Raw genomic sequence first — 20,411 nt, 5'->3', positions numbered from 1 at the left:
ACATGCAGTCTAAACGAAGCTTTCGACTATGACACAAACCTGTAACAGCCAATTAAGTGCAGACGCAAGGCAAATACTTATGATTTAACCACATACTGCACTGCATGATTAAAAAAACAGGCCTGTCCCGTCCACGCTTGCAATCCCAGGGAAAGCCTCTTCAACATTCTAAACGGCATTTCAGAATACGAACAGCTCTGGAGATGGTTAACAGGTCCTACTCCAAACCTAGTTCTCACACTGTTACCTAGAGACGTCAACAGTAAGCTCATCTTCCAAACCGGAAGCTCATCTTCCAAACCAGCATCAGGAACAAGAGAGAGGACGAGTCACTCTCAGGAAAAAAACAACTTTCAGCTATGAGTTTATCAACATTGAGGTCAGCATGTGATGTGGCAAGAGCTGGGGATTTGGAAGCAGAAAGACTCAGTTCTAAGTCCTGGCTCTGACCTGAAGCAAATCATCTTGCTTCTCTCTTAGCCACAAAAAGGAGTGACTGTGAAGACTCCTGTGATGATGAGATGATGGACATACGTGCAATGGCTGCCCATAAAGTATGAGCCCTTTCCGTGTGCCAGGCAAACGACAGGGTCGTCCCTGCCTCAGTCCAAGTCACCGTTCTAAAGTTTCTTCTCCTCCTGGGGCTCTTACAGGATCAAGTTTCAAAGTTTCCTGGTTTAAACCAAGTAACAATGCCATTCATTGCTGTGCTCATCTGAAGTCCTACATAAAACATCCATTCAAGGAACGGCTACAGATTCCAACACCCTGTATAACCCGAGGGAATTTAGAACGGGGTTCTTCAAAGTTCTAGGGGCAAATCAGTTTAACTGGTCATGACAGCATTTTTTAAATCAAACAATTAAAAAAAAAAAAAAACCAGGGCGCAAACAGTAAGGAGAGTGTGTTTCAGCTCTATGCCTAGTTATAGCTGTGCCTTTTGATAGCACTGAGTCTCAACCCAAACTGTCTGACCCAGGGATAGGAGTCAGGGGTTGTGCCAAACCAGGTTTGCAAGCCACTCATTTAGAACAGGTCACAGTCCCCGCCTGGAGTGGTTTACCTTGTATGCTGCTGGGAAGGAAAGACCAACACCAGAGAGAGACAAGAAACAAAACCTACTGTACCCCACCCCCAAAAACCTAGCGTACACAACCAGGGCCCCAGTGTGGGGCGTGTCTGATAACCCAGGAAAAGGTCAGGAAAAAAGCAGTAAGCAGGTAAGCAGGCAGGGAGCCCAGGCAGCTGAGTAGGGCCTTGACGCCACACAGTAGGGCCTCGACGCCCCCTCATGTGTGAAGGGGACGGGCAGACCCCAGGCCTGAAGGGCTCATTCTGGCTGGGGCAGGAAGATGCCAGCAGAGGCTGCGAGGCCAGGGCAGATAATAAAACACGCCGTGAGAGGGCAAGCCACAGCTGCTGGAGCCCCAAGGACAGGACACCGAAGGCTGCAGAGAGGCAGAGAAAGCATTTCCTAAAGGGGCTATCTCAGCAGACAGAGGATGGGGGAGCCAGGCTAGAAGCCACGAGGACCAGGCATCCTGACAGCACGAGAGCAGCCAAGAGACGACGCTCAGCAGGCCTCTCTGCAGGGGGAGCATGAGCACCTTAAACCGGGAATGATGCTGAGTCAAAGTTCTGTTCCAGATTTTACGGTCTCAATAACGAGCTACCTGGAAGCAATGGGACAGGCTGAGAGCAAAGGAGAGAGAAAAAAAAGGAAGAGCCAGACTTGGTGTAGAGCCAGAGAGTCAACAGCCCGGGGTGCGACGAGCCCGTTAAATACATCCAACGGCAAGGTCTTCCTCCTGTGCATGATCGGAACAGCGCTAAGGATGAGAACAGCGCATGAGACTCCGAAATTGTGTTTACTCTGCTGGTTAAAGAAGAAACGACAAAAAAAGTCTGCCTCAACAGACATTTGCCTAAGAGGAAACGATCAAGATTCCCAGACGGTGAAAAGGAGGAATTCCTGGGAGGATGACCAGACGGGCATCGCTGTTACTCCCAGCACTGAAGAGTGCGGTAAAAGGCAGCCATTTACGCCCCAACGCGGCAATAGAAGCCTCCCGGCTTCCTGAAATCTACCCCAGCTATAAGCAGAGAGGGCCATCAGCTAACACCTGTGCTTACGCCTTGGACTCAACTGGTTACAGCATCAAGATGAGCTTTTAAAACAACCAGAAGGTTTCAGAGGCATGTCTAGAATAAAAGCACAGCAGGTCACTACCTGGCACCTATTAGAAAACTGCCCCGAGCCAACAAGAGCGACACCACGGCCACCGCCTGGGCACAGGCAAGGCCCCTTCCGGAGAGGCACTGGAGTGGGCAGCAGGCCTGGGTCTGAACCAGCAGCGCGACCTTGAGCGTGTTTCTTCAGGTCTCCAAGCCTGTTTCTCCATCTTTTCAAAGGGAATGAATCAACCTAACACACAGCCATAGCAGGGGTCCGAAAAATGCCAGGGAGTGTTACTGTCACTGTTACTACAAAATTATTTCTCACAGTATTTCCCCGCTAAGAGGGGTGCTTAATAAGGCTGCGCTGAAGACCAGCTGAATGTCAAGCACCCAGAACACTGCAGCGGGCTTTACGCTTTGCCCTTTGTCACGAGCAACTTCTGGGGAGGGGTGAGCGTAGAGTTGGAATGTGGGACACGAGACGGGTTTTGTTTTGCCATTTTCAGCGGGTAGGAGTAGCCTGAACAGGTCTTACAAACACTGGGACTTCCGAAACGACAGTCCTCTGTGACCAACGAGGCTGACCTCACAGTAAGAGGGACCCCGGGATCCTCTGAGGGGCCCCTCCTACTCCACCTCTTTCACCTACTTACCAGTCTTTTCCCCAGAAAGCATCCTCTAGGTTACCGGAAATGCTGGCATTTGGGAAACAACTCTCAGGAGGCCTGTCATAGTCCTTCCAAAACATGTAGAACACAGACATGCCTCTGTGGACTGGTGAATGAAATGGAATAAATCTGAACTATGGGTTTTAACAAGCCTGCTTACTGTTGCCGTCTGACCACTTTTATTTGCACGTGGAGCGAACAGTGGGAGGAAAAGGGGGGAATACAGCCCCGATCCCCGTACAAAGGCTTCCCCCACTCAGGCCTCTAAGAGGGGTGCCTGGCCTGTCCTCAATCTCAACACCGGCTTGCAATCCCCTTGTGGGTGATGAGAATCATGACGCGCCGGTGCTCTCTTTTACGGTCTCCCACGGTACCCGTTAAAACTCAACCCTTTCCAGGGCACCGCAGACAAAGCACGGCAGTTGAGGAAGGCGCAGCAACGCGGCCCGCATGCAAGCCGCAGCTCGCTGGAGCAGATAAGATGCGTGGAGCGCCCACACATGGACACGGGTGCAACCACGCGGGGGCCTCCGGCCGGGGCCGGGCCGGCGGGTCCCCCGGAGGGGCGTGCGCGGGCCCGGCCCCACTCACCATGAACGCCGCGGGGCTCAGAGGCGCGCGGCCGGCGGCTCCATGCCCGAGCGGGCGAACGGGGCTCCGCGTCGGGACCTCGGGGCGGCGGCTCCGGCGGCTCCGGCGGACGGGCGGGCGGGGGCGGCAGGCCGCTCAATCGCGCGCAGACGCCACGCAGCCAATCCGCGGCTCGGGTTCGGCACGTCAGGCCTGGCTCACCGAGGACCTGGGAGCTGGGGCGGGGCTGGGGCGGAGGGAGGACACCGGGTCTCCGGGCCCGCTAGGGTCCCTGCACCGCCGGCCAGGTAGGAGGGTCACGCGGCGCCCTCAGGACCCCCAGGTGCCCATGCGGGCTGGGGGTTCTAGATGCGGGATGCCTGCCCCGATACAACCGGGCCTGACTGCTGCCAGCACTGAGCGAGTGACTCTGCGCGCTGAGCACAGACACCACGCTGCAAAACGCTCCCTCCGAAGGCCAGCGGCACAGCGCCCGGCAGCATGCGCAGACCTCTGCTTTGTGAGACTTTTGAAAAGGAGAAGCGTATGCTACCAGAAGGAACTGCATAAAAATAGTAACACTGGTAACCTCCGGGGAGTGGGGTGATGGCTGTTTTCTTCTCTTCTTTGTACTGTTCAGTTCAGTCGCTCAGTCGTGTCCCACTCTGCGACCCCATGGACTGCAGCACGCCAGGCCTCCCTGTCCATCACCAACTCCCGGAGTCTACTCAGACTCCTGTCCATCGAGTCGGTGATGCCATCTAGCCATCTCATCCTTTGTCGTCCCCTTCTCCCGCCTTCAGTCTTTCCCAGCATCAGGGTCTTTACTGTACTACGGTTCAAACGTTTTCCACAACAATATCAGTTCAATTAAAACGTCAGGCTGCACACAAAGGTAACAGTAGAAACCTGGCGAGTGACACCTTCTGGGGGACTGGCTGGGAAGGGGCTGAATGTATCACCCGGGTGACAGAATTACTATCTTGATAAGCATTCTCAAAACTAATTGAATAGTACGCTTCAGAGGAGAGCATTCCACTGTCTGCAGATCATACCTCAGTGCTTTAAGTCTTAAAATCTGCCGTGAGGTCAAAATGATTGCTGGTCAGCCCATGGGTCCAATGTTCACAGGCTGAGCTCTGGGTCTGAGACAGCACAGACCCTGCTTTCGTGATGGAAACTCCCAACTCCTCAGACCATGGAAGGAGGCTTTCCCCAGCTGACTTTCTGAATAATAATAGCATTACCAAGTTACCACTAGAAACTTCACTCAGAAACCTACAGTGTCCATCAAGCTGCGGCTGAGAAGTCAGACAGCAACAAGAAATTTTCATAAGTCGCTGGCAGTTGCAGCCATTTTAGAAAGAACCCGGCAGTGTCTTATATATACAGTTCAATACACACCGACACATCTGAGCGGCTAAACCACCACCACCACCACCACACTTGTAGGAATCTATCCAAAAGAAATAAAAAATACATCCACAAAACGTCTTGCTAGCAAATATGCACAGCAGCATTATTCATTGTAGCCCAACACCAAAAGAAAGCACTAAGTGAGGACGGGATACACAGCACCTCCAGCAGTGAACAGGGGCACTGATACATGCTGCACACAGACAGCACGTGGGCGAGCCTCAGGGCACCGCGGGCTGAAAGGCAGCGAAAGGTAATGCGCATCATTCCATTTATATGAAATGTCTTTGATAAGCAAATCTCTCCACATAAAGCAAATCACTGTTCGCGTGGAGCTGGAGGTGGAAGCAGAGATCCACTGCAAATAGGCATGAGGGAACTTTCTCAAGTGATGAAAATATTCTACATCTGGATTGTAGTGACTGTTGCGTAACTGTTTAAGTTTATTAAGAAATCATGAACAGCACACTGAGTGAATCTGATGGTATGATAATCATACCACAATAAAGCCATTTGTTAAAAGTAATAGGATAAAAAGGGAGAGGCTGATTCTGGCTGGAAGGATTAAGGAAAGCCTTGTTTACAAAACTTACTCAAAATCTGGAAGTAAGACAAATGCATGGGGGAGAAGTGTCTCTTCAATTTATACCTGGATGTTTTTAACAAGCCTGCCTGAAGTTTTTAATCCTCTAGGAGATAAGCCTGTGCTACCTACCACTCGATTAGAGCCCAGAAACTGTGAAGTGACGTATTAAGTTGCACATTTATGTCCAACTGAAAACTTAACTCCAGAGGTGATGTTTTCTTACCCTATTCGTTTATTTAAACCTAACCTAGCAATCTTCTAATTCCTTGTTTGGTTTTATGTCTATAACTATCTACTTCCTCAGATGTCTTTGGAATAATTTTCCATCTTACTGCTTCATTTCACACATCTCCTCAATGTGTTAAATGAATCTTTAACCCATGATCATTTTTTTAAAAAAGGTAAATGTCATCAGAGAATGGTAGAGTAACTGTTTTCCATGAAGAGAATGAAGTGACCAACAACTGAGGTCAGTACACAAACCTGGCTGGATGCTGGTTCACAAAGAACAGTGCGGCGCAACTAGAGAAAGCAAGCACGATCTGGTCATGAACGTCGGCTGAACGTGGTCGCGGCCAGCTGCTGTGGTGGAAATCACTGATGATTTTTTAAAGCCTGATGACAGCTTCATGGTTGTGTAGAGCACTGAATGGTGCTGTATTTAGGGGTACAATGTCATGATACCTGCAAGTCACTTTCAAGTGATTCCATTTTTTAAAACTAGAAAGGCAGGATGAAATGAATACGGCAAAACGTCAACAACTTCAATCTAAGCGGAGCATGATATACGGCTGTTCCTCATTAAATTCTTCCTTGAACCCTTCTCTAGGTTTAAGGTTTTTCTTCACAAGGGGACTAAACCAGTACGAAGGCCGACCTCATCTTCAGAGCTCATCTTAAACACTTTCCCTGCAGAAAGACTCTCTCCCCTCCCCTGCAAACTACAGCAAGGCCCTGTTCGCCTCCCTCCTCGCATCAGGTTCTGTTTCCTCACAGCACTTAATCACACCTTGTAATTACATGACTGTCTGATTAGTACTTATTTCCCTCAGGAGACTCGGAAACCTCTGAGGGTGGGGACTGGCTGTTGTCTCTCCACCACTGAAGACAAGCAAAGCCCCCAGCACAGAGGAGACACGCGGCCCGTGTGGACTCCACCATTCTCCCGTCCATCTTTTCGTCTCTCCCAGAAGCACTCACGGTGCTTGGCCCTAGGACTAAAGATGACCAAGGCTCCTGTCCTCACGTCCCTCACGGACCAGCAAACAGACGATTACCACTCTGCGGGTGCTCAGTCCTGTGACGGAGAGGAATCAGGGGGATCCAAGAGCCCCAGGAGAGGCAGCCGACCCAGCCTGAGGAGTTACTGTGTCCTTCCAGAAATAAGTCCTGAGACAGGAAGAGAGCTCCTTCTGGTCTCAAAGACAGGCGGGGTTCTCAGCCTCTCCTACCAACATCTAGTCCATGGTGAGCCTGCAGGCTCACTGAATTAAATATGAGACGCACATGTTAAGATATGCTTACCAAAAACACACTGCTGATCTCCTCTGGCAGGTCGTAACCTGCAAGTTACTTTAACAACAGTTCCTACCACATGTTTTACATCCGAGTACCATTTATAAAGTTTTAACTATATACCAGGTGAAGACAGGCTGAATTTACTAAAATTTTAAACTTAAAAAGAAGAAGTCAACAGAGCCTCTACTCTATCTCAGTATGGCATTATATTTGACTTTTATCTTAATTCACCTGTAAAGAATTCTGCCTCCTGAAGTTTCTGAGTTAGCCAGAGCTCATTCCCAGGCTACCAGCACACTGGATTTATTTCCTTATTGATTAACCTACAACATGGTGGTCTCCACCCTTTGAGGTCAAGGAGGTGAGACTGGGTGATGTGTTCCATGCAGCACCCTAACACACTGCTGACAAAACCCCGCCTTGCCACAGGCCACTGGGTTTCACAGGAAAGCGCCGGCTCCAGTGCCCAGTTGAGGAAAACTGGTTAAATAAACGGAGATATGGCTACACAAAGGCCGTAACTTAGTGCGTAGAAACGAGATCATGGGAGAATACTTAATGATATGGGGAAATGTCTATGATGTCATAGAGATAAGAAGAAAGTCTACAAAGTGGTGTGCTTTGAAATTTTGAAATTCATTCATCCATTTAACAGGCTTCCCTTGTGGCTCAGACAGTAAAGAATCCTCCTACAATGTGGGAGACCTGAGTTCGATCCCTAGGTTGGGAAGATCCCCTGGAGAAGGGAATGGGTGCCCACTCCAGTATTCTGGCCTGGAGAATTCCATAGACTGTAGAGTCCATGGGGTCCCAAGGAGTGGGCATACCTGAGTGACTTTCACTTTCATCCATTAACAAATTTGTATTAACCATCCAATAAAGCCAGGTACTGTTCTAGGCCCTGGGGAGAAAGTGACTGAAAAGCAAACAAGCTCTGCTCCTAAGCTTCGTGATTCATATTCTGGGAGGGGTCGAGAGGCAGGCACTAAAGAGGCAACAGCAAGTGCGCAAGAGTTTACGACGGAGAAGAGCGCTGCAGAAAACAGCGCTCTGGCAGAGGACGGGCCTTCAGACAGGGTGGCCAGGGAGAACCGCTTAGAAGACGCCACCTAGGAGGGAGCATCTGAGCTAAGACGGGACGCGTCTTATTCAGCCCCCTCAACCACGAGGTGAGTCAGTCCTGTGCTAGGCGGAGGGATGGCCCCAGACACGCCATGTCAATCCCGGGGACCTGTGACTGTTAGCTTAGGTGGTAGAAGGGACTGCAGGCGGGATTAACGTCATGGGCCCTGAGATGGGGAGATTATCCTTCATTATCTGGGTGGGCCCAAAATAACCCCAAGTGTCCTCAGAAGATCGAAGCAGAGGAGGATGTGAAGATGGAAGCAGGGGAAGGCAACGTGCTGAAGGAAACAACTGCAGCGCTGCAGCCGCCAGCCGAGGAAGGCCAGCAGCTGACAGAGCCCGGGACAGGAGGCACAGGTTCTCTTGCGGGGTCTCTAAGGGGACCAGCCCTGCCTACACTTTGATTTCAGCCTGGAAGATTCATTTCAGATTTCTGACCTCCTAACTATAGGAGGATAAATCTGTATTAAGTCACCAACTCTGGTGGTGATTTATTGAGGAGCAGCAAGAAACGAGCATAGGTACCGTCTGCACCCTCTCCCCACCCCCTCTTTTCCCAGACGGAGCAGCTGAGGCTCTGAGGACCTTCCCAGTTAAGTGACAGCTGGTCAGGGCTAGGGCGCAATTCCAACCAGGGCAGTCTGGCTCCAAAGCCTCTTCCTATCAACTCCCCTGGTGCACGGCCTTCGAACTACGACTTCAGTTTACCACAGTCGTGCCCCCTCCGTGGTCCTAAGGCCACACTAACTATCAGACACGGGCACAGGATCAAGGAACAAATGTAACACTTGCCTGTTAACTCAAGGATACCACGGAGTGGGAAAGACTGAGGGCAAGAGAAGGGGCGACAGAGGGTGAGACGGTTGGATGGCATCACCGACTCGATGGACATGAGTCTGAGCAAACTCCAGGAGAGAGTGAAGGACAGGGCAGCCTGGCCTGCTGCGTCCATGGGGTCGCAAAGAGTCGGACGCGACTGAGCGACTGAACAACAACAATGGAGTTTCCAGTGGCAAAGAGAAAACTCCACCTGAAGGGCTTCCACACGCTGCTGCTGCTGCTGCCGCCAAGTCGCTTCAGTCGTGTCCGACTCCGTGCGACCCCACAGACGGCAGCCCACCAGGCTCCCCCGTCCCTGGGATTCTCCAGGCAAGAACACTGGAGTGGGTTGCTGACAAGATGCAAAGCGACATTCTGAGTGCAACTCAGACTAGTAATTTAAAGGACAGTTTAGAGGAAACTTAAAGCTCAGAGCCCTACTCCTCTCAAATCTGAGGTTTCTCCAAGTCCCACGTGACCGCTTGCTGACTACACCGCCCTCAGAAGGGTCAGAAGGGTCAGCTATGCTCCATGCATCGCAGCCCAAGACAAGCCAGCCAGGCCTGTGCCCATCAACCCCTGGGAAAGGCCCAAGAAGTGTCTTCCCTGCTGATCCAACAGTGCTCAGAGACTATAAAATACTCTAAAAATCTCAATCTTCCATTGGGAATTAGATTGATGTGGGGAAAAAAAAAAAGCAGTTTCCTCTGGCTGTCAATATTTTTATATCAACACATTAAATTGTTCAGGGAAGTGCAGGAGCATTTGAAAGCTCCCAAGGGCCACCTCCCTACATCTTCCTTGGAAGCGGCCTTGATTCAGCTGCTTGCCTGGAACACACTTTTCTGGTTCAGGTTATTCAACAGGCTACTCAGCTGCAGACACAATCACCAGAGCCCACAGTCAGTCACAGACCAGGTTCAGAAGACGGACGGTCCCCTCTGAACAATCCCGGCCACAGCGTCTTCAGGGTCAGACTGGGCAAGTCTCCTGAGAGCCGACTGTGGACATGCCAGAGAGAAGCTGCACAGCTCTATCACAAGCGTGTGCCCGCGAGCGAAGCGTACACCGTCCCCTGGCTCAGAGGAAGGCCAGGGAGGGTAGGCAGGCAGGGCGTGGAGTCTCAGGTGAAGAGGGCTTTCCAGTTAACCCTGTGTGCCTCTGCCATTTGGGGATTCTACAGGTGTTTTTTTTTCATGAACTATTTTTTATAATTTGAAAAAAAAAAAAAAACAATTTTTAAGCTATTTCAGATGTTATTCAAGACTGACTTTGCCAACTACAAATTTCCAAAACACACTGAACACTCCTGACAGTGACAAAGTTGTTTTATTTTTTTTAAGATTTTTATCCAGTCACAAGAGTAAAGGTCCCTGAGGTGAGACCAGAACACGAGAAGCCACTGACATTTACTGAGCTCTCACTGGACACCAACCACTGCTCCAGTAACACGCACACTTAAACACAAAATGACTGCATAGTTTTTATTTATTTTGGCTGCACCACGCAGCACACAGGATCTTAGCGTATCAGGGGTTGAACCCGTGGAAGCACAGAGTCTTCTAACCACTGAACTACTGTGACTACTGCCACTGGGACCACTGCCACCCAGACTTCCTCCCACTGAACCTTCACAAGCACAGGCAAGACGGGCATTACCTTTGCAGAGAAGGAGACCAAGGGTTAGGAGAGGCAAAGTCAAGTCAGCGGCCTGAAGCCACGCAACTGACTGCGAGTGACCGAACGAGGACACAGACAAGGGGCTCCCTGCTCAAAGCAGAGTCCCTCCCAGGCCTGACCCCTCTGACCCCAGCAGGGTCTGTGGCCTGTTCGAACGGAACAGGAACGGAAACGAACGGAAAGACCGGCCCGTTCGTTTCCCGGTCTCGAGTGCCCACCTCGCCCTGGGAGCCCCAGCGGCAAGACTGGAATTGTGCCCCGAGTTCTGCCCTCTCAGACTGACGGGGAGAGGCATCACTTCCACACCTGGAAAAAGAAGCAAACCTCCCTTGAGAAGCACTGCGCACCAGAATCCAGTTTATACTAAGGTATCTGAGGCAAGAGAGTTAAACTGCCCAGATGAATTAACTGTCACCACGACAACAGTAGGAGACAATCCATGCACCGAATAAAAACTGTCCAAATTAAATGACCCACTGCCATTTCCCTCTCCCCTCGCTTCCCCCTTTGTCTTCCCCAAACACCTCAAAGAAAAACCTGATACATAACGTGCTGCCTCTCTAAAATCCAAGATTAATAAGCATTAGACATTTTATACTCGTAGCTCAGTCGGTAAAGAATCTGCCTTCAATGCAGCAGCCCTGGGTTCGATTCCTGGGTCAGGAAGATCCCCTAGAGAAGGAAATGGCAACCTACTCCAGTATTCTTGCCTGGAGGATCCCATGGACAGAGGAGCCTGGCAGGACACAGTTCGTGGGTTTGCAAGAGCCGGACATGATTTAGCAACTAAACCACCACCACAGACATTTTATAAGATAATCTCCTGCTAAGACTGAGACAGTCAATTCTTGGGTAGGTTGATAAGAAGTCCCCAAGGAGAAGAAAGGGGTCAGGAACCCTTGAGAAGGAGAAAGGGGTCCAGGTCTCTCAAGGAGGAGAAAAGGACAAACTTTTTCTACATTGCTTTGTCTTGGTCAATATAACAATGTATCTTCTTGAGGACATGTTTCTCCTTAACAAGAACCTTATGACTAATCTTGTTATCTTAAAATGTATATTGTGGAAGTGGGTCTGGTTCGGTTCAGTTCAGTCGCTTAGTAATGTCTGACTCTTTGCGACCCCATGGACTGCAGCACGCTAGGCTTCCCTGTCCGTCACCAACTCCCGGAGCTTGCTCAAACTCATGTCCATCAAGTTGGTGATACCATCCAACCATCTCATCCTCTGTCGTCCCATTCTCCTCTTGACTTCAATCGTTCCCAGCATCAGGGTCTTTTCCAGTGAGTCAGTTCTTTGCATCACGTGGCCAAAATACTGGAGCTTCAGCTTTAGCATCAGTCCTTCCAATGAATATTCACAGTTGATTTCCTTTAGGATTGACTGGTTTGATCTCGTTGCCATACAAGGGACTTTCCAGCATCTTTTCCAACACCACAGTTCAAAAGCATCAATTTTTCGGCACTCAGCTTTCTTTATGGTCCAACTCTCACATCCATACACAACTACTGGAAAAACCATAGCTTTGGACGGACCTTTGTTGGCAAAGTAATGATTCTGCTTCTTAATATGCTGTCTAGGTTAGTCATAGCTTTTTTTCTAAGGAGCAAGCATCTTTTAATTTCATGGCTGCAGTCACCGTCTACAGTGATTTTGGAGTCCAAGAAAATAAAGTCTGTCGCTGTTTTCATTGTTTACCCATCTCTTTGCCATGAAATGATGGGAACGGATGCCATGATCTTAGTTTTTTGAATATTGAGTTTTAAGCCAGCTTTTTCACTCTTCTCTTTCACTTTCATCAAGAGGCTCTTTAGTTCCTCTTCACTTTCTCCATCTGCATATGATATCTGCATATCTGGGGATATTGATATTTCTCTCAGCAATCTTGATTCCAGCTTGTGCTTCCTCCAGCCCAGCATTTCTCTTGATGTACTCTGCATAGAAGTTACATAAGCAGTGTGTCAAGATACAGCCTTGACATACTCCTTTCCTGATTTGGAACCAGTCTGTTGTTCCATGTACAATTCTAACTGTTGCTTCTTGACCTGCATACAGATTTCTCAGAACGTAGGTTAGGCGGTCTGGTATTCCCATCTCTTTAAGAATTTTCCACAGTTTGCTGTGAATCACACAGTCAAAGGCTTCATTCAGCATAGTCAATAAAGCAGATGTAGATGTTTTTCTGGAACTCTCTTGCTTTTTTGATGATCCAACGGATGTTGGCAATTTGATCTCTGGTTCCTCTGCCTTTTCTAAATCCAGCTTGAACATCTGGAAGTTCCCAGTTCACGTATTGCTGAAGCCTGGCTTGGAGAATTTTGAGCGTTACTTCACTAGCGTGGGAGACGCGTGCGATTCTGCAGCAGTTGGCATTGCCTGTCTTTGGGATTGGAATGAAAACTGACCTTTTCCAGTCCTGTGGCCACTGCTGAGTTTTCCAAATTTGCTGGCATATTGAGTGCAGCACTTTCACAGCATCATCTTTTCGGACTTGAAATAGCTCGGCTGGAATTCTATCACCTCCACTAGCTTTGTTCGTAGTGATGCTTCCTAAGGCCCACTTGACTTTGGACTCCAGAATGTCTGGTTCCTAGGTGAGTGATCACACCAACATGGTTACCTGGGTCATTAAGATCTTTTCTGTATAGTTCTTCTGTGTATTCTTGCCACTCCTCTTAATATCTTCTGCTTCTGTTAGGTCCATACTGTTTCTGACCTTGACTGTGCCCATCTTTGCATGAAATGTTCCTTTGGTATCTCTAATTTTCTTGAAGAGATCTCTAATCTTTCCCATTCTATTGTTTTCCTCTATCTCTTTGCATTGATCACTTAGGAAGGCTCTCTTATCTCTCCTTGCTATTTTTTTGAATTCTGCATTCAGATGGGTATCCTGCCTTTTCTATATTGCCTTTAGCTTCTTTTGTTTTCCCAGCTGTTTGCAAGTCTTCCTCAGACCACCATTTTGCCTTTTTGCATTTTTTTCTTGGGGATGGTCTTGATCACTGCCTCTTGTACAACGTCATGAACCTCCGTCTATAGTTCTTCAGGCACTGTCTATCAGATGTAATCCCTTGAATCTATTTGTGACTTCCACTGTAAAATCATAAGGGATTTGATTTAGGACATACCTGAATGGTCTAGTGGTTTTCCCTACTTTAAGTCTGAATTTGACAATAAGGAGTTCATGATCTGAGCCACAGTCAGCTCCCAGTCTTTCTTTAAATATTTGGAAGAGCTCATCAATGAAACCCCCTCTAGGCTTGGAGATTTCTTTTTTGGAAGGTTTTGAACTACAATTTCCATTTCATTAATAATTACAGCACAATTTGGGTTATCTATTGCATCCTGAATGAGCTCTGGTGATGTGTGACTTTCAAGGAAGTGGATCATTTCATCTAAGTTATCAAACTTATGTTTGGAGAGTTATTTATAACATTCTCTTATCCTTTTAATTTCTGCAGCGTCTGCAGTAGTATCTCGTCTTTTAACTTCTCTTACTGATAATTTGGTCCTCCTTTCTTATGTCAGTTTTGTTCGCGTTTGATTTTGTTGATCATTTCAGAGAACCAGCTTGTGGTTTCTCTGACTATTAATTTTTGTTTTCAATTTCAGTGTCTTCTGTTCTCACGTGTGTTACTTTCTTCGTTTTGCTTGTTTGGGGTTTATTTGCTCCTTTTACAGTTTCTTAAGGTAGAAAATTAGAGAACTTTTCTCTTTTCTAATCAGACTGGCTTAATGCTATAAATTCCCTTCTTGGGGAATTTCCCAGAAGTCCAGTGGTTAAGACGCTGTGCTTTCACTGCCGAGGGCCCAAGTTTGATCCCTGGTTGGGGAACTAAGATCCCATAAGCCACACAGTGAGGCCAAAAACATAAAAATGTCCTTCTAAGCACTGCATCCCACAAATTTTCATAGACTGTATTTTTGTTCAGTTCAAAATATTCTCTCATTTTCCTTGTGACTCTCTTATTGTCCCAAAACTTATCTAGAAGCATATGCTCAGTCGTGATCAACTCTTTTGTGACTCCATGGACTGTAGCCCACCAAGCTCTTCTGTCCACGGGAGTCTCCACGCAACAATAATGGATTAGATTAGCATTTCCTTCTCCGGGGGTTTAGAAGCATGTTACGTGTTTAATTTCCAAGTGTGGAGAGATGTTCTTCTTATCTTTCTGACCCTGTAACCTTACTGAGGTGCAGGAAGATATTTTGTATAAACTGAATCCTTTCAGGTTATGGTCTATCTTGGTGACCATCCATGCGAGCTTGCAAAGGTGTGTCGTGCTCTGCTGGGGTGTGGAGTCTCCTCCAACAGCAGCCCAGCAGCCTGGCTCGGTGACGGGAGGCCAGAGTGGGCTGGTTCCCTCTCTCAGTAGTCCCATCAGTTACTCAGAGGGGCACTGGCGTTTCGGTCGTAACTGTGGATGCGCCGACCTGTCTCAGTCTGCCAGGTTCTGTGCCGTGCATTTTGCAGCTCTGCTGTTAGAACGCACTCAACGTGATTATGTCTTCATTGGTAACATCCCACCTTGTCCCTGGTGACTTTCTTTGCTCTGAAGTCTACTTTTCCTGATGTTACTCCATCTGCATTTTGACTAGTGTCTTCACCGCAGTGTTCTTTTTGCACCCTTTAATTGTAACTACACGTTTCGTATTTGGAGTGAATGTCTTTTAGACGGTATATAGCTGGGTCATTGTTTCTGAACCCACTCTGACAATGTCACACACGATTGGTATGCTCAGACCGTTTATATTAAGGTAAATTATTGACACGTTTCAATTTGGGCCGTCCATCTTATGTGTTCTATTTTTCCTTCCTACATTTCCTCTTGCCTGTCTTGATTTCACTTCCTGGAACTTTTTTTTTTAGAATTCCATTTTAAAATATTTCATTTTTCGCTCTCTTTGTGAAGTTTAGTGGTTTATCTGAAATTTACAATATATATCTCTCACGATCTTATTAGAATCAATATTTTAGCGCTTCAAGTGGAATGTAGAAACATTACCATCATACCCTCTCCCCCTTCATGGTCTAGCTGTAATACATACTACATCGACATATGCTGAAAACCCCACAGAAAAACATACTTTTTGCTTTCAACAAAACATATTTCAAAGACCTCATTGAGAGAACAATGGTCTGTTGTGCTCATCTGGACTTTTACCATTTCTGTTCCTCTTCCTTCCTAATGTTTCAGGTCTCTTCTAGTATAATGTCCCTATTGTCTGGAAAACTTCCTTCAGTAATGTTTTTTAGATCTGCTGGCAACAAATTCCCTCAGTTTTCCTTTATCCAAAAAGATCTTTATTTTACTTCCACTGCTGAAGGGTATTTTTGCTGGATATAGAATTTGGGGTTGATAGTTCTTTTCTTGAGTTAAGTAAGACTTGCATTATTCAATAAAGCCATAAGTCATGTCAAGTAGGTCCAGACGGACAGGTCACAGTGGAAAGTTCTGACAAAACATGGTCCAGTGGAGCAGGGAATGGCAAACCACTCCAGGATTCTTGCCATGAGAACCCCATGAACAGTATGAAAAGGCAAAAAGATATGACACTGCAAAATAAGCAACCCCCCAGGTCAGAAGGTGTCCAGTATGCTACTGGGGAAGAACGGAGGGCCATTACTGATAGCTCCAGAAAGAATGAGGCAGCTGGGCCAGTATGGAATCAACGCTCAGTCGTGGATGTGTCTGGCGGTCAAAGTAAAATCCGATGCTGTAAAGAACAATTCTGCATAGGAACCTGGAATGATAGGTTCATGAATCAAGGTAAATTGGATGTCAAGCAGGAGATGGCAAGAATGAACACTGACATGATAATTTAGGAATCAGTGAACTAAAATGGGCAGGAATGGGTGAATTTAACTCACATGACCATTGTATCTACTACTGTGGGCAAGAATCCCTTAGAAGAAATGAAGCACCATCATAGTCAACAAAAGAGTCCGAAACGCAGAACTTGGGTGCTATCTTAAAAATGACAGAATGATCTCGATATGTTTCCAAGGAAAACCATTCAACGTCACAGTAATCCAAGTCTATGCCCTGTCCACAAATGCTGAAGAAGCTGAAGTTGACCAGTTCTATGAAGACCTACAAGACCTACAACACCAAAAACAGATGTTCTTTTCATTAGAGGGGACTAGAATGCAAGAAATACCTGGAGTAACAAGCAAATTTGGCCTTGGAGTATAAAATGAAGCAGGGCAAAGGCTAATGGAGTCTTGTCAAGAGACCACACTGGTCATAGCAAACATGCTTTGCCAACAACACAAGAGAAGACTCTACACATGGATATCACCAGATGGTCAATACCAAAATCAGATTATTATATTCTTTGCAGTTGAAGATGGAGATCTATATAAGTCAGCAAAAACAAGACACGGAGCTGACTGTGGCTCAGATCATTAGCTCCTTGTTGCAAAATCCAGGCTTAAATTTAAGAAAGTAGGGAAACCACTAGGCCATCCAGATATGATCTAAATCAAATCTCTTATGATTATACAGTGGAAGTGACAAATACATTCAAGGGATTAGATCTGGTAGACAGAGTGCCCGAAGAACTAAGAATGGAGGTTCATAACGCTGTACAGGAGGCAGTGACCAAAATCATTGCAAAGAAAAAGAAATGCAAGAAGGCAAAGTGGTTGTCTGAGGAGGCCTTACAAAGAGCTAAGGAAAGAAGAAAAGTAAAAAGCAAGGGAGAAAGGGAAAGATACACCCAACTGAATGCAAAGTTCCAGAGAATAGCAAGGAGAGATAAGAAGGCCTTCTTAAATGAACAATGCAAAGAAGTAGAGGAAAACAATAGAATAGGAAAGAATAGAAATCTCTTCAAGGAAATCAAAGATATCAAGGGAAAATTTCAAGCTAGGATGGGCACAATAAACGACAGAAATGGTAAGGACCTAACAGAGGTAGAAGAGATTAATATGAGGAGGTGGCAAGAATACACAGAACTGTACAAAAACGGTCTTAATCACCAGGATAACAATGATGGTGTGGTCACTCACCTAGAGTCAGACATCCTAGTGTGAAGTCACGTGGGCCTTAGGAAGCATCACTACAAACAAAGCTAGTGGAGGTGATGGAATTCCAGGTGAGCTATTTCAAGTCCTAAAAGATGATGCTGTGAAAGTGCTGCACTCAATATGCCGGCAAATTTGGAAAACTCAGCAGTGGCCGGCCACAGGACTGAAAAAGGTCAGTTTTCATTTCAATCCCAAAGAAAGGCAATGCCAAAGAATGCTCAAACTACCGCACAATTGCACTCATCTCACACAGTAACAAAGTAATGTGCAAAATTCTCCGAGCTAGGCTTCAACAGTACATGAACCAAGAACTTCCAGATGTTCAAGCTGGATTTAGAAAGGGCAGAAGAACAGAGTCAAATTGCCAACATCCACTGGATCACAGAGAAAGGAGGGGAATTCCAGGAAAACATCTACTTCTGCTTCACTGACTACTTTAAAGCCTTTGACTGTGTGGATCACAACAAACTGTGGAAAATTTTTAAAGAGATGGGAACACCAGACCACCTTACCTACCTCCTGAGAAACCTGTATGTGGTTCAAGAAGCAACAGTTAGAACCAGACATGGAACAACAGACTGGTTCAAAATTGGGAAAGGAGAACAACAAGGCTGTATATTGTCACCCTGCTTATTTAACTTGTATACAGAGTACATCATGAGAAATGCCAGGACTGATAATGCACAAGCTGGAATTAAGATTGCTAGGAGAAATATCAACAACCTCAGATATGCAGATGATACCACTTTAATGGCAGAAAGAGAAGAGTATCTACAGAGCCTGCTGATGAGGGTGAAAGAGGAAAGTGAAAAAGCTGGTTTAAAACTCAACATTCAAAAAACTAAGATCATGGCATCTCGTCCCATCACTTCATGGCAAACAGAAAGGGAAAATGTGGAGGTAGTGACAAATTTTATTTTCTTGGGCTCCAGAATCACTGTGGATGGTTACTACAGCCATTAAATTAAAAAACACACTTGCTCATTGGAAAGAAAGTTATGACGAACCTAGACATTAAAAAGAGTTAAAGTGTTAAAAAGCAAAGACATCACTTTGCCAACAAAGATCCGTACAGTCAAAGCTATGGTATTTCTAGTAGTCATGCATGGATGTGAGAGTTGGACCATAAAGAAAGCTGAGTGCTGAAGAATTGATGCTTTTGGACTGTGGTGCTGGAGAAGAGTCTTGAGAGTCCATTGGACTGCAAGGAGATCCAACCAGTCTATCCTAAAGGAAATCAGTCCTGAATATTCATTGGAAGGACTGATGCTAAAGCTGAAGCTCCAATACTTTGACCACCTGATGCAAAGAGCCAACTCCTGGGGAAAGACCCAGATGTGGGGAAAGATGAAGACAAGTGGGGAAAGGAGAAGAGGCAGTCAGAGGATGAGATGGTAAGACAGCATCACTGACTCAATGGACATGAGTTTGAGCAAACTTCGGGAGATGGTGAAGGACAGGGGAGCCTGACGTGCTGCAGGCCATGGGGTCGCAAAGAGGCAGATGCGACTCAGGGACTGAACAACAACGAAAAGTTTTTTCCTTTCAGCGCTTTAAAAGATGCTGTTTCACTTCCTGCTGGCCTCCTCAGTTTCTAATGGGAAAAGCAAGTCATCCAAACTGCCCCTCCCCAGTAAGTGATATACTTTCTCTGGCTGCTTCTAAGATTTTTTTCTTTGTCTACATTTTCAGCAGCATGGTTATGACATGTCTGGGCACTGACTTTGTGAGTTCATCCTGTCTGGAGCTCACTGAGCCTCCTGGTCCCCCGAATCTGTAGGTTTATATCTTTTGCAAGATTTGCGACACAATCAGCCCTTATTTATACTACCCTGTGTCAAGCTAGGGATACCAGAGGACGCAGAGAGTGGTGAGTGTGGCCCGTTCAGCGGAGCTTCCAGTCTTCCTCTCCAAACCGCCTGCTACTCCTTCCTTTCCAGAACCCCACGCTGCTGCCCCAGGCACTGTGTTTACATCCGAGTGGTGCGGTTCCCTTCTCTGGGAGAGACACTTTAGAGTACGCTTCGTTCTTCTTTTCCGTAACTGAGACCTGATCTTTTTTGTGAACTGGTTCAAACTCATTTTCCAAATGCATAAGGGATTATAAGAATGAAGAAAGGTTTCCTTTTTAAATGAAATTAAATTGTTTTAGGATATACTTGTAGGCCAGCCACCAGTTACCTGCAGTGAGCGAGCACTCAAGGCTTTTCCTTTCTGCAGTTTATGATCATTCGTGATTTCCTGAGAACCCAGAGGTGAGAATGAATGTCACTTTTAAGTTGTCCTGGTTTTGCCTTCTTCTGGGATTCTCTCTTTAACATCTAAGAGCTGACTTGAAATTCCAGAAGGCCACTGAAGACATCCCAGGTTATACGAACCCAAACACATGTACTCGGCTCCCCTGACGGAATTCTGCCCAGGACGGTGAAGCCTGCAAGCTTGCCCCGCTGCTGCTCTCCTTGCCACAAGCAGTGGCTGCCTCAGAGCCCGCCCAGGACTGAAACCTGCTGCTCAGCCTCACTTCCTGACAACACTGCCAGTCCCTCACATCTGTGCACACAGCATGAGGCCTCACAAAGTCACAGACTCTGTTCTGAAGCATCATCCCAGGTGTTCACAGTCCGGAGTCCCTCTGACATGTACTCAAATTACAAAGACTCGCTATCACTTTTCAAATGGTCTTTTCTTTAAAAAAAAAGAAAAGAAAAGCACATGGAAAAATATTGAAAGGAAAAACACCAAAATGCAAACAGTGATCATGTGGGGGGCAGTAAGATTCCAAGTGTTATTTTATTTCCTAATATTCTTATACATCGTCTAC

The 20,411-nt window shown here is 46.8% G+C and overlaps 1 protein-coding gene and 1 long non-coding RNA gene across 6 annotated transcripts in view; one reads left to right on the top strand and one right to left on the bottom strand.

Annotated features, from left to right (window-relative positions):
- Positions 1–20,411, bottom strand: part of TBC1D14 (TBC1 domain family member 14) — a 109,244-nt gene that overhangs the window by 39,281 nt on the left and 49,552 nt on the right. Inside the window, exon 1 of one of the 5 annotated variants that reach the window (XM_061420925.1) lies at positions 3,438–3,550. The exons of the other annotated variants lie outside the window; for them this stretch is intronic. Coding sequence (XP_061276909.1) covers positions 3,438–3,440 — 3 coding nt within the window. The 5' untranslated portion in view covers positions 3,441–3,550. Of the gene's footprint in view, positions 1–3,437; positions 3,551–20,411 lie in introns of those variants that run through there. 5 annotated transcript variants of the gene reach the window in all.
- Positions 3,681–7,836, top strand: LOC133249904 (uncharacterized). Its single transcript, XR_009737161.1, has 2 exons — positions 3,681–4,000; positions 5,820–7,836. It is a non-coding gene; the product is annotated as an uncharacterized LOC133249904 (long non-coding RNA).

This window comes from Bos javanicus, chromosome 6 (genome assembly GCF_032452875.1).
Source record: "Bos javanicus breed banteng chromosome 6, ARS-OSU_banteng_1.0, whole genome shotgun sequence".
Classification (NCBI taxonomy): Eukaryota; Metazoa; Chordata; class Mammalia; order Artiodactyla; family Bovidae; genus Bos; species Bos javanicus.
Note: the sequence above shows the minus strand (reverse complement) of the source record. Positions and strands in the feature narration are given on the sequence as shown.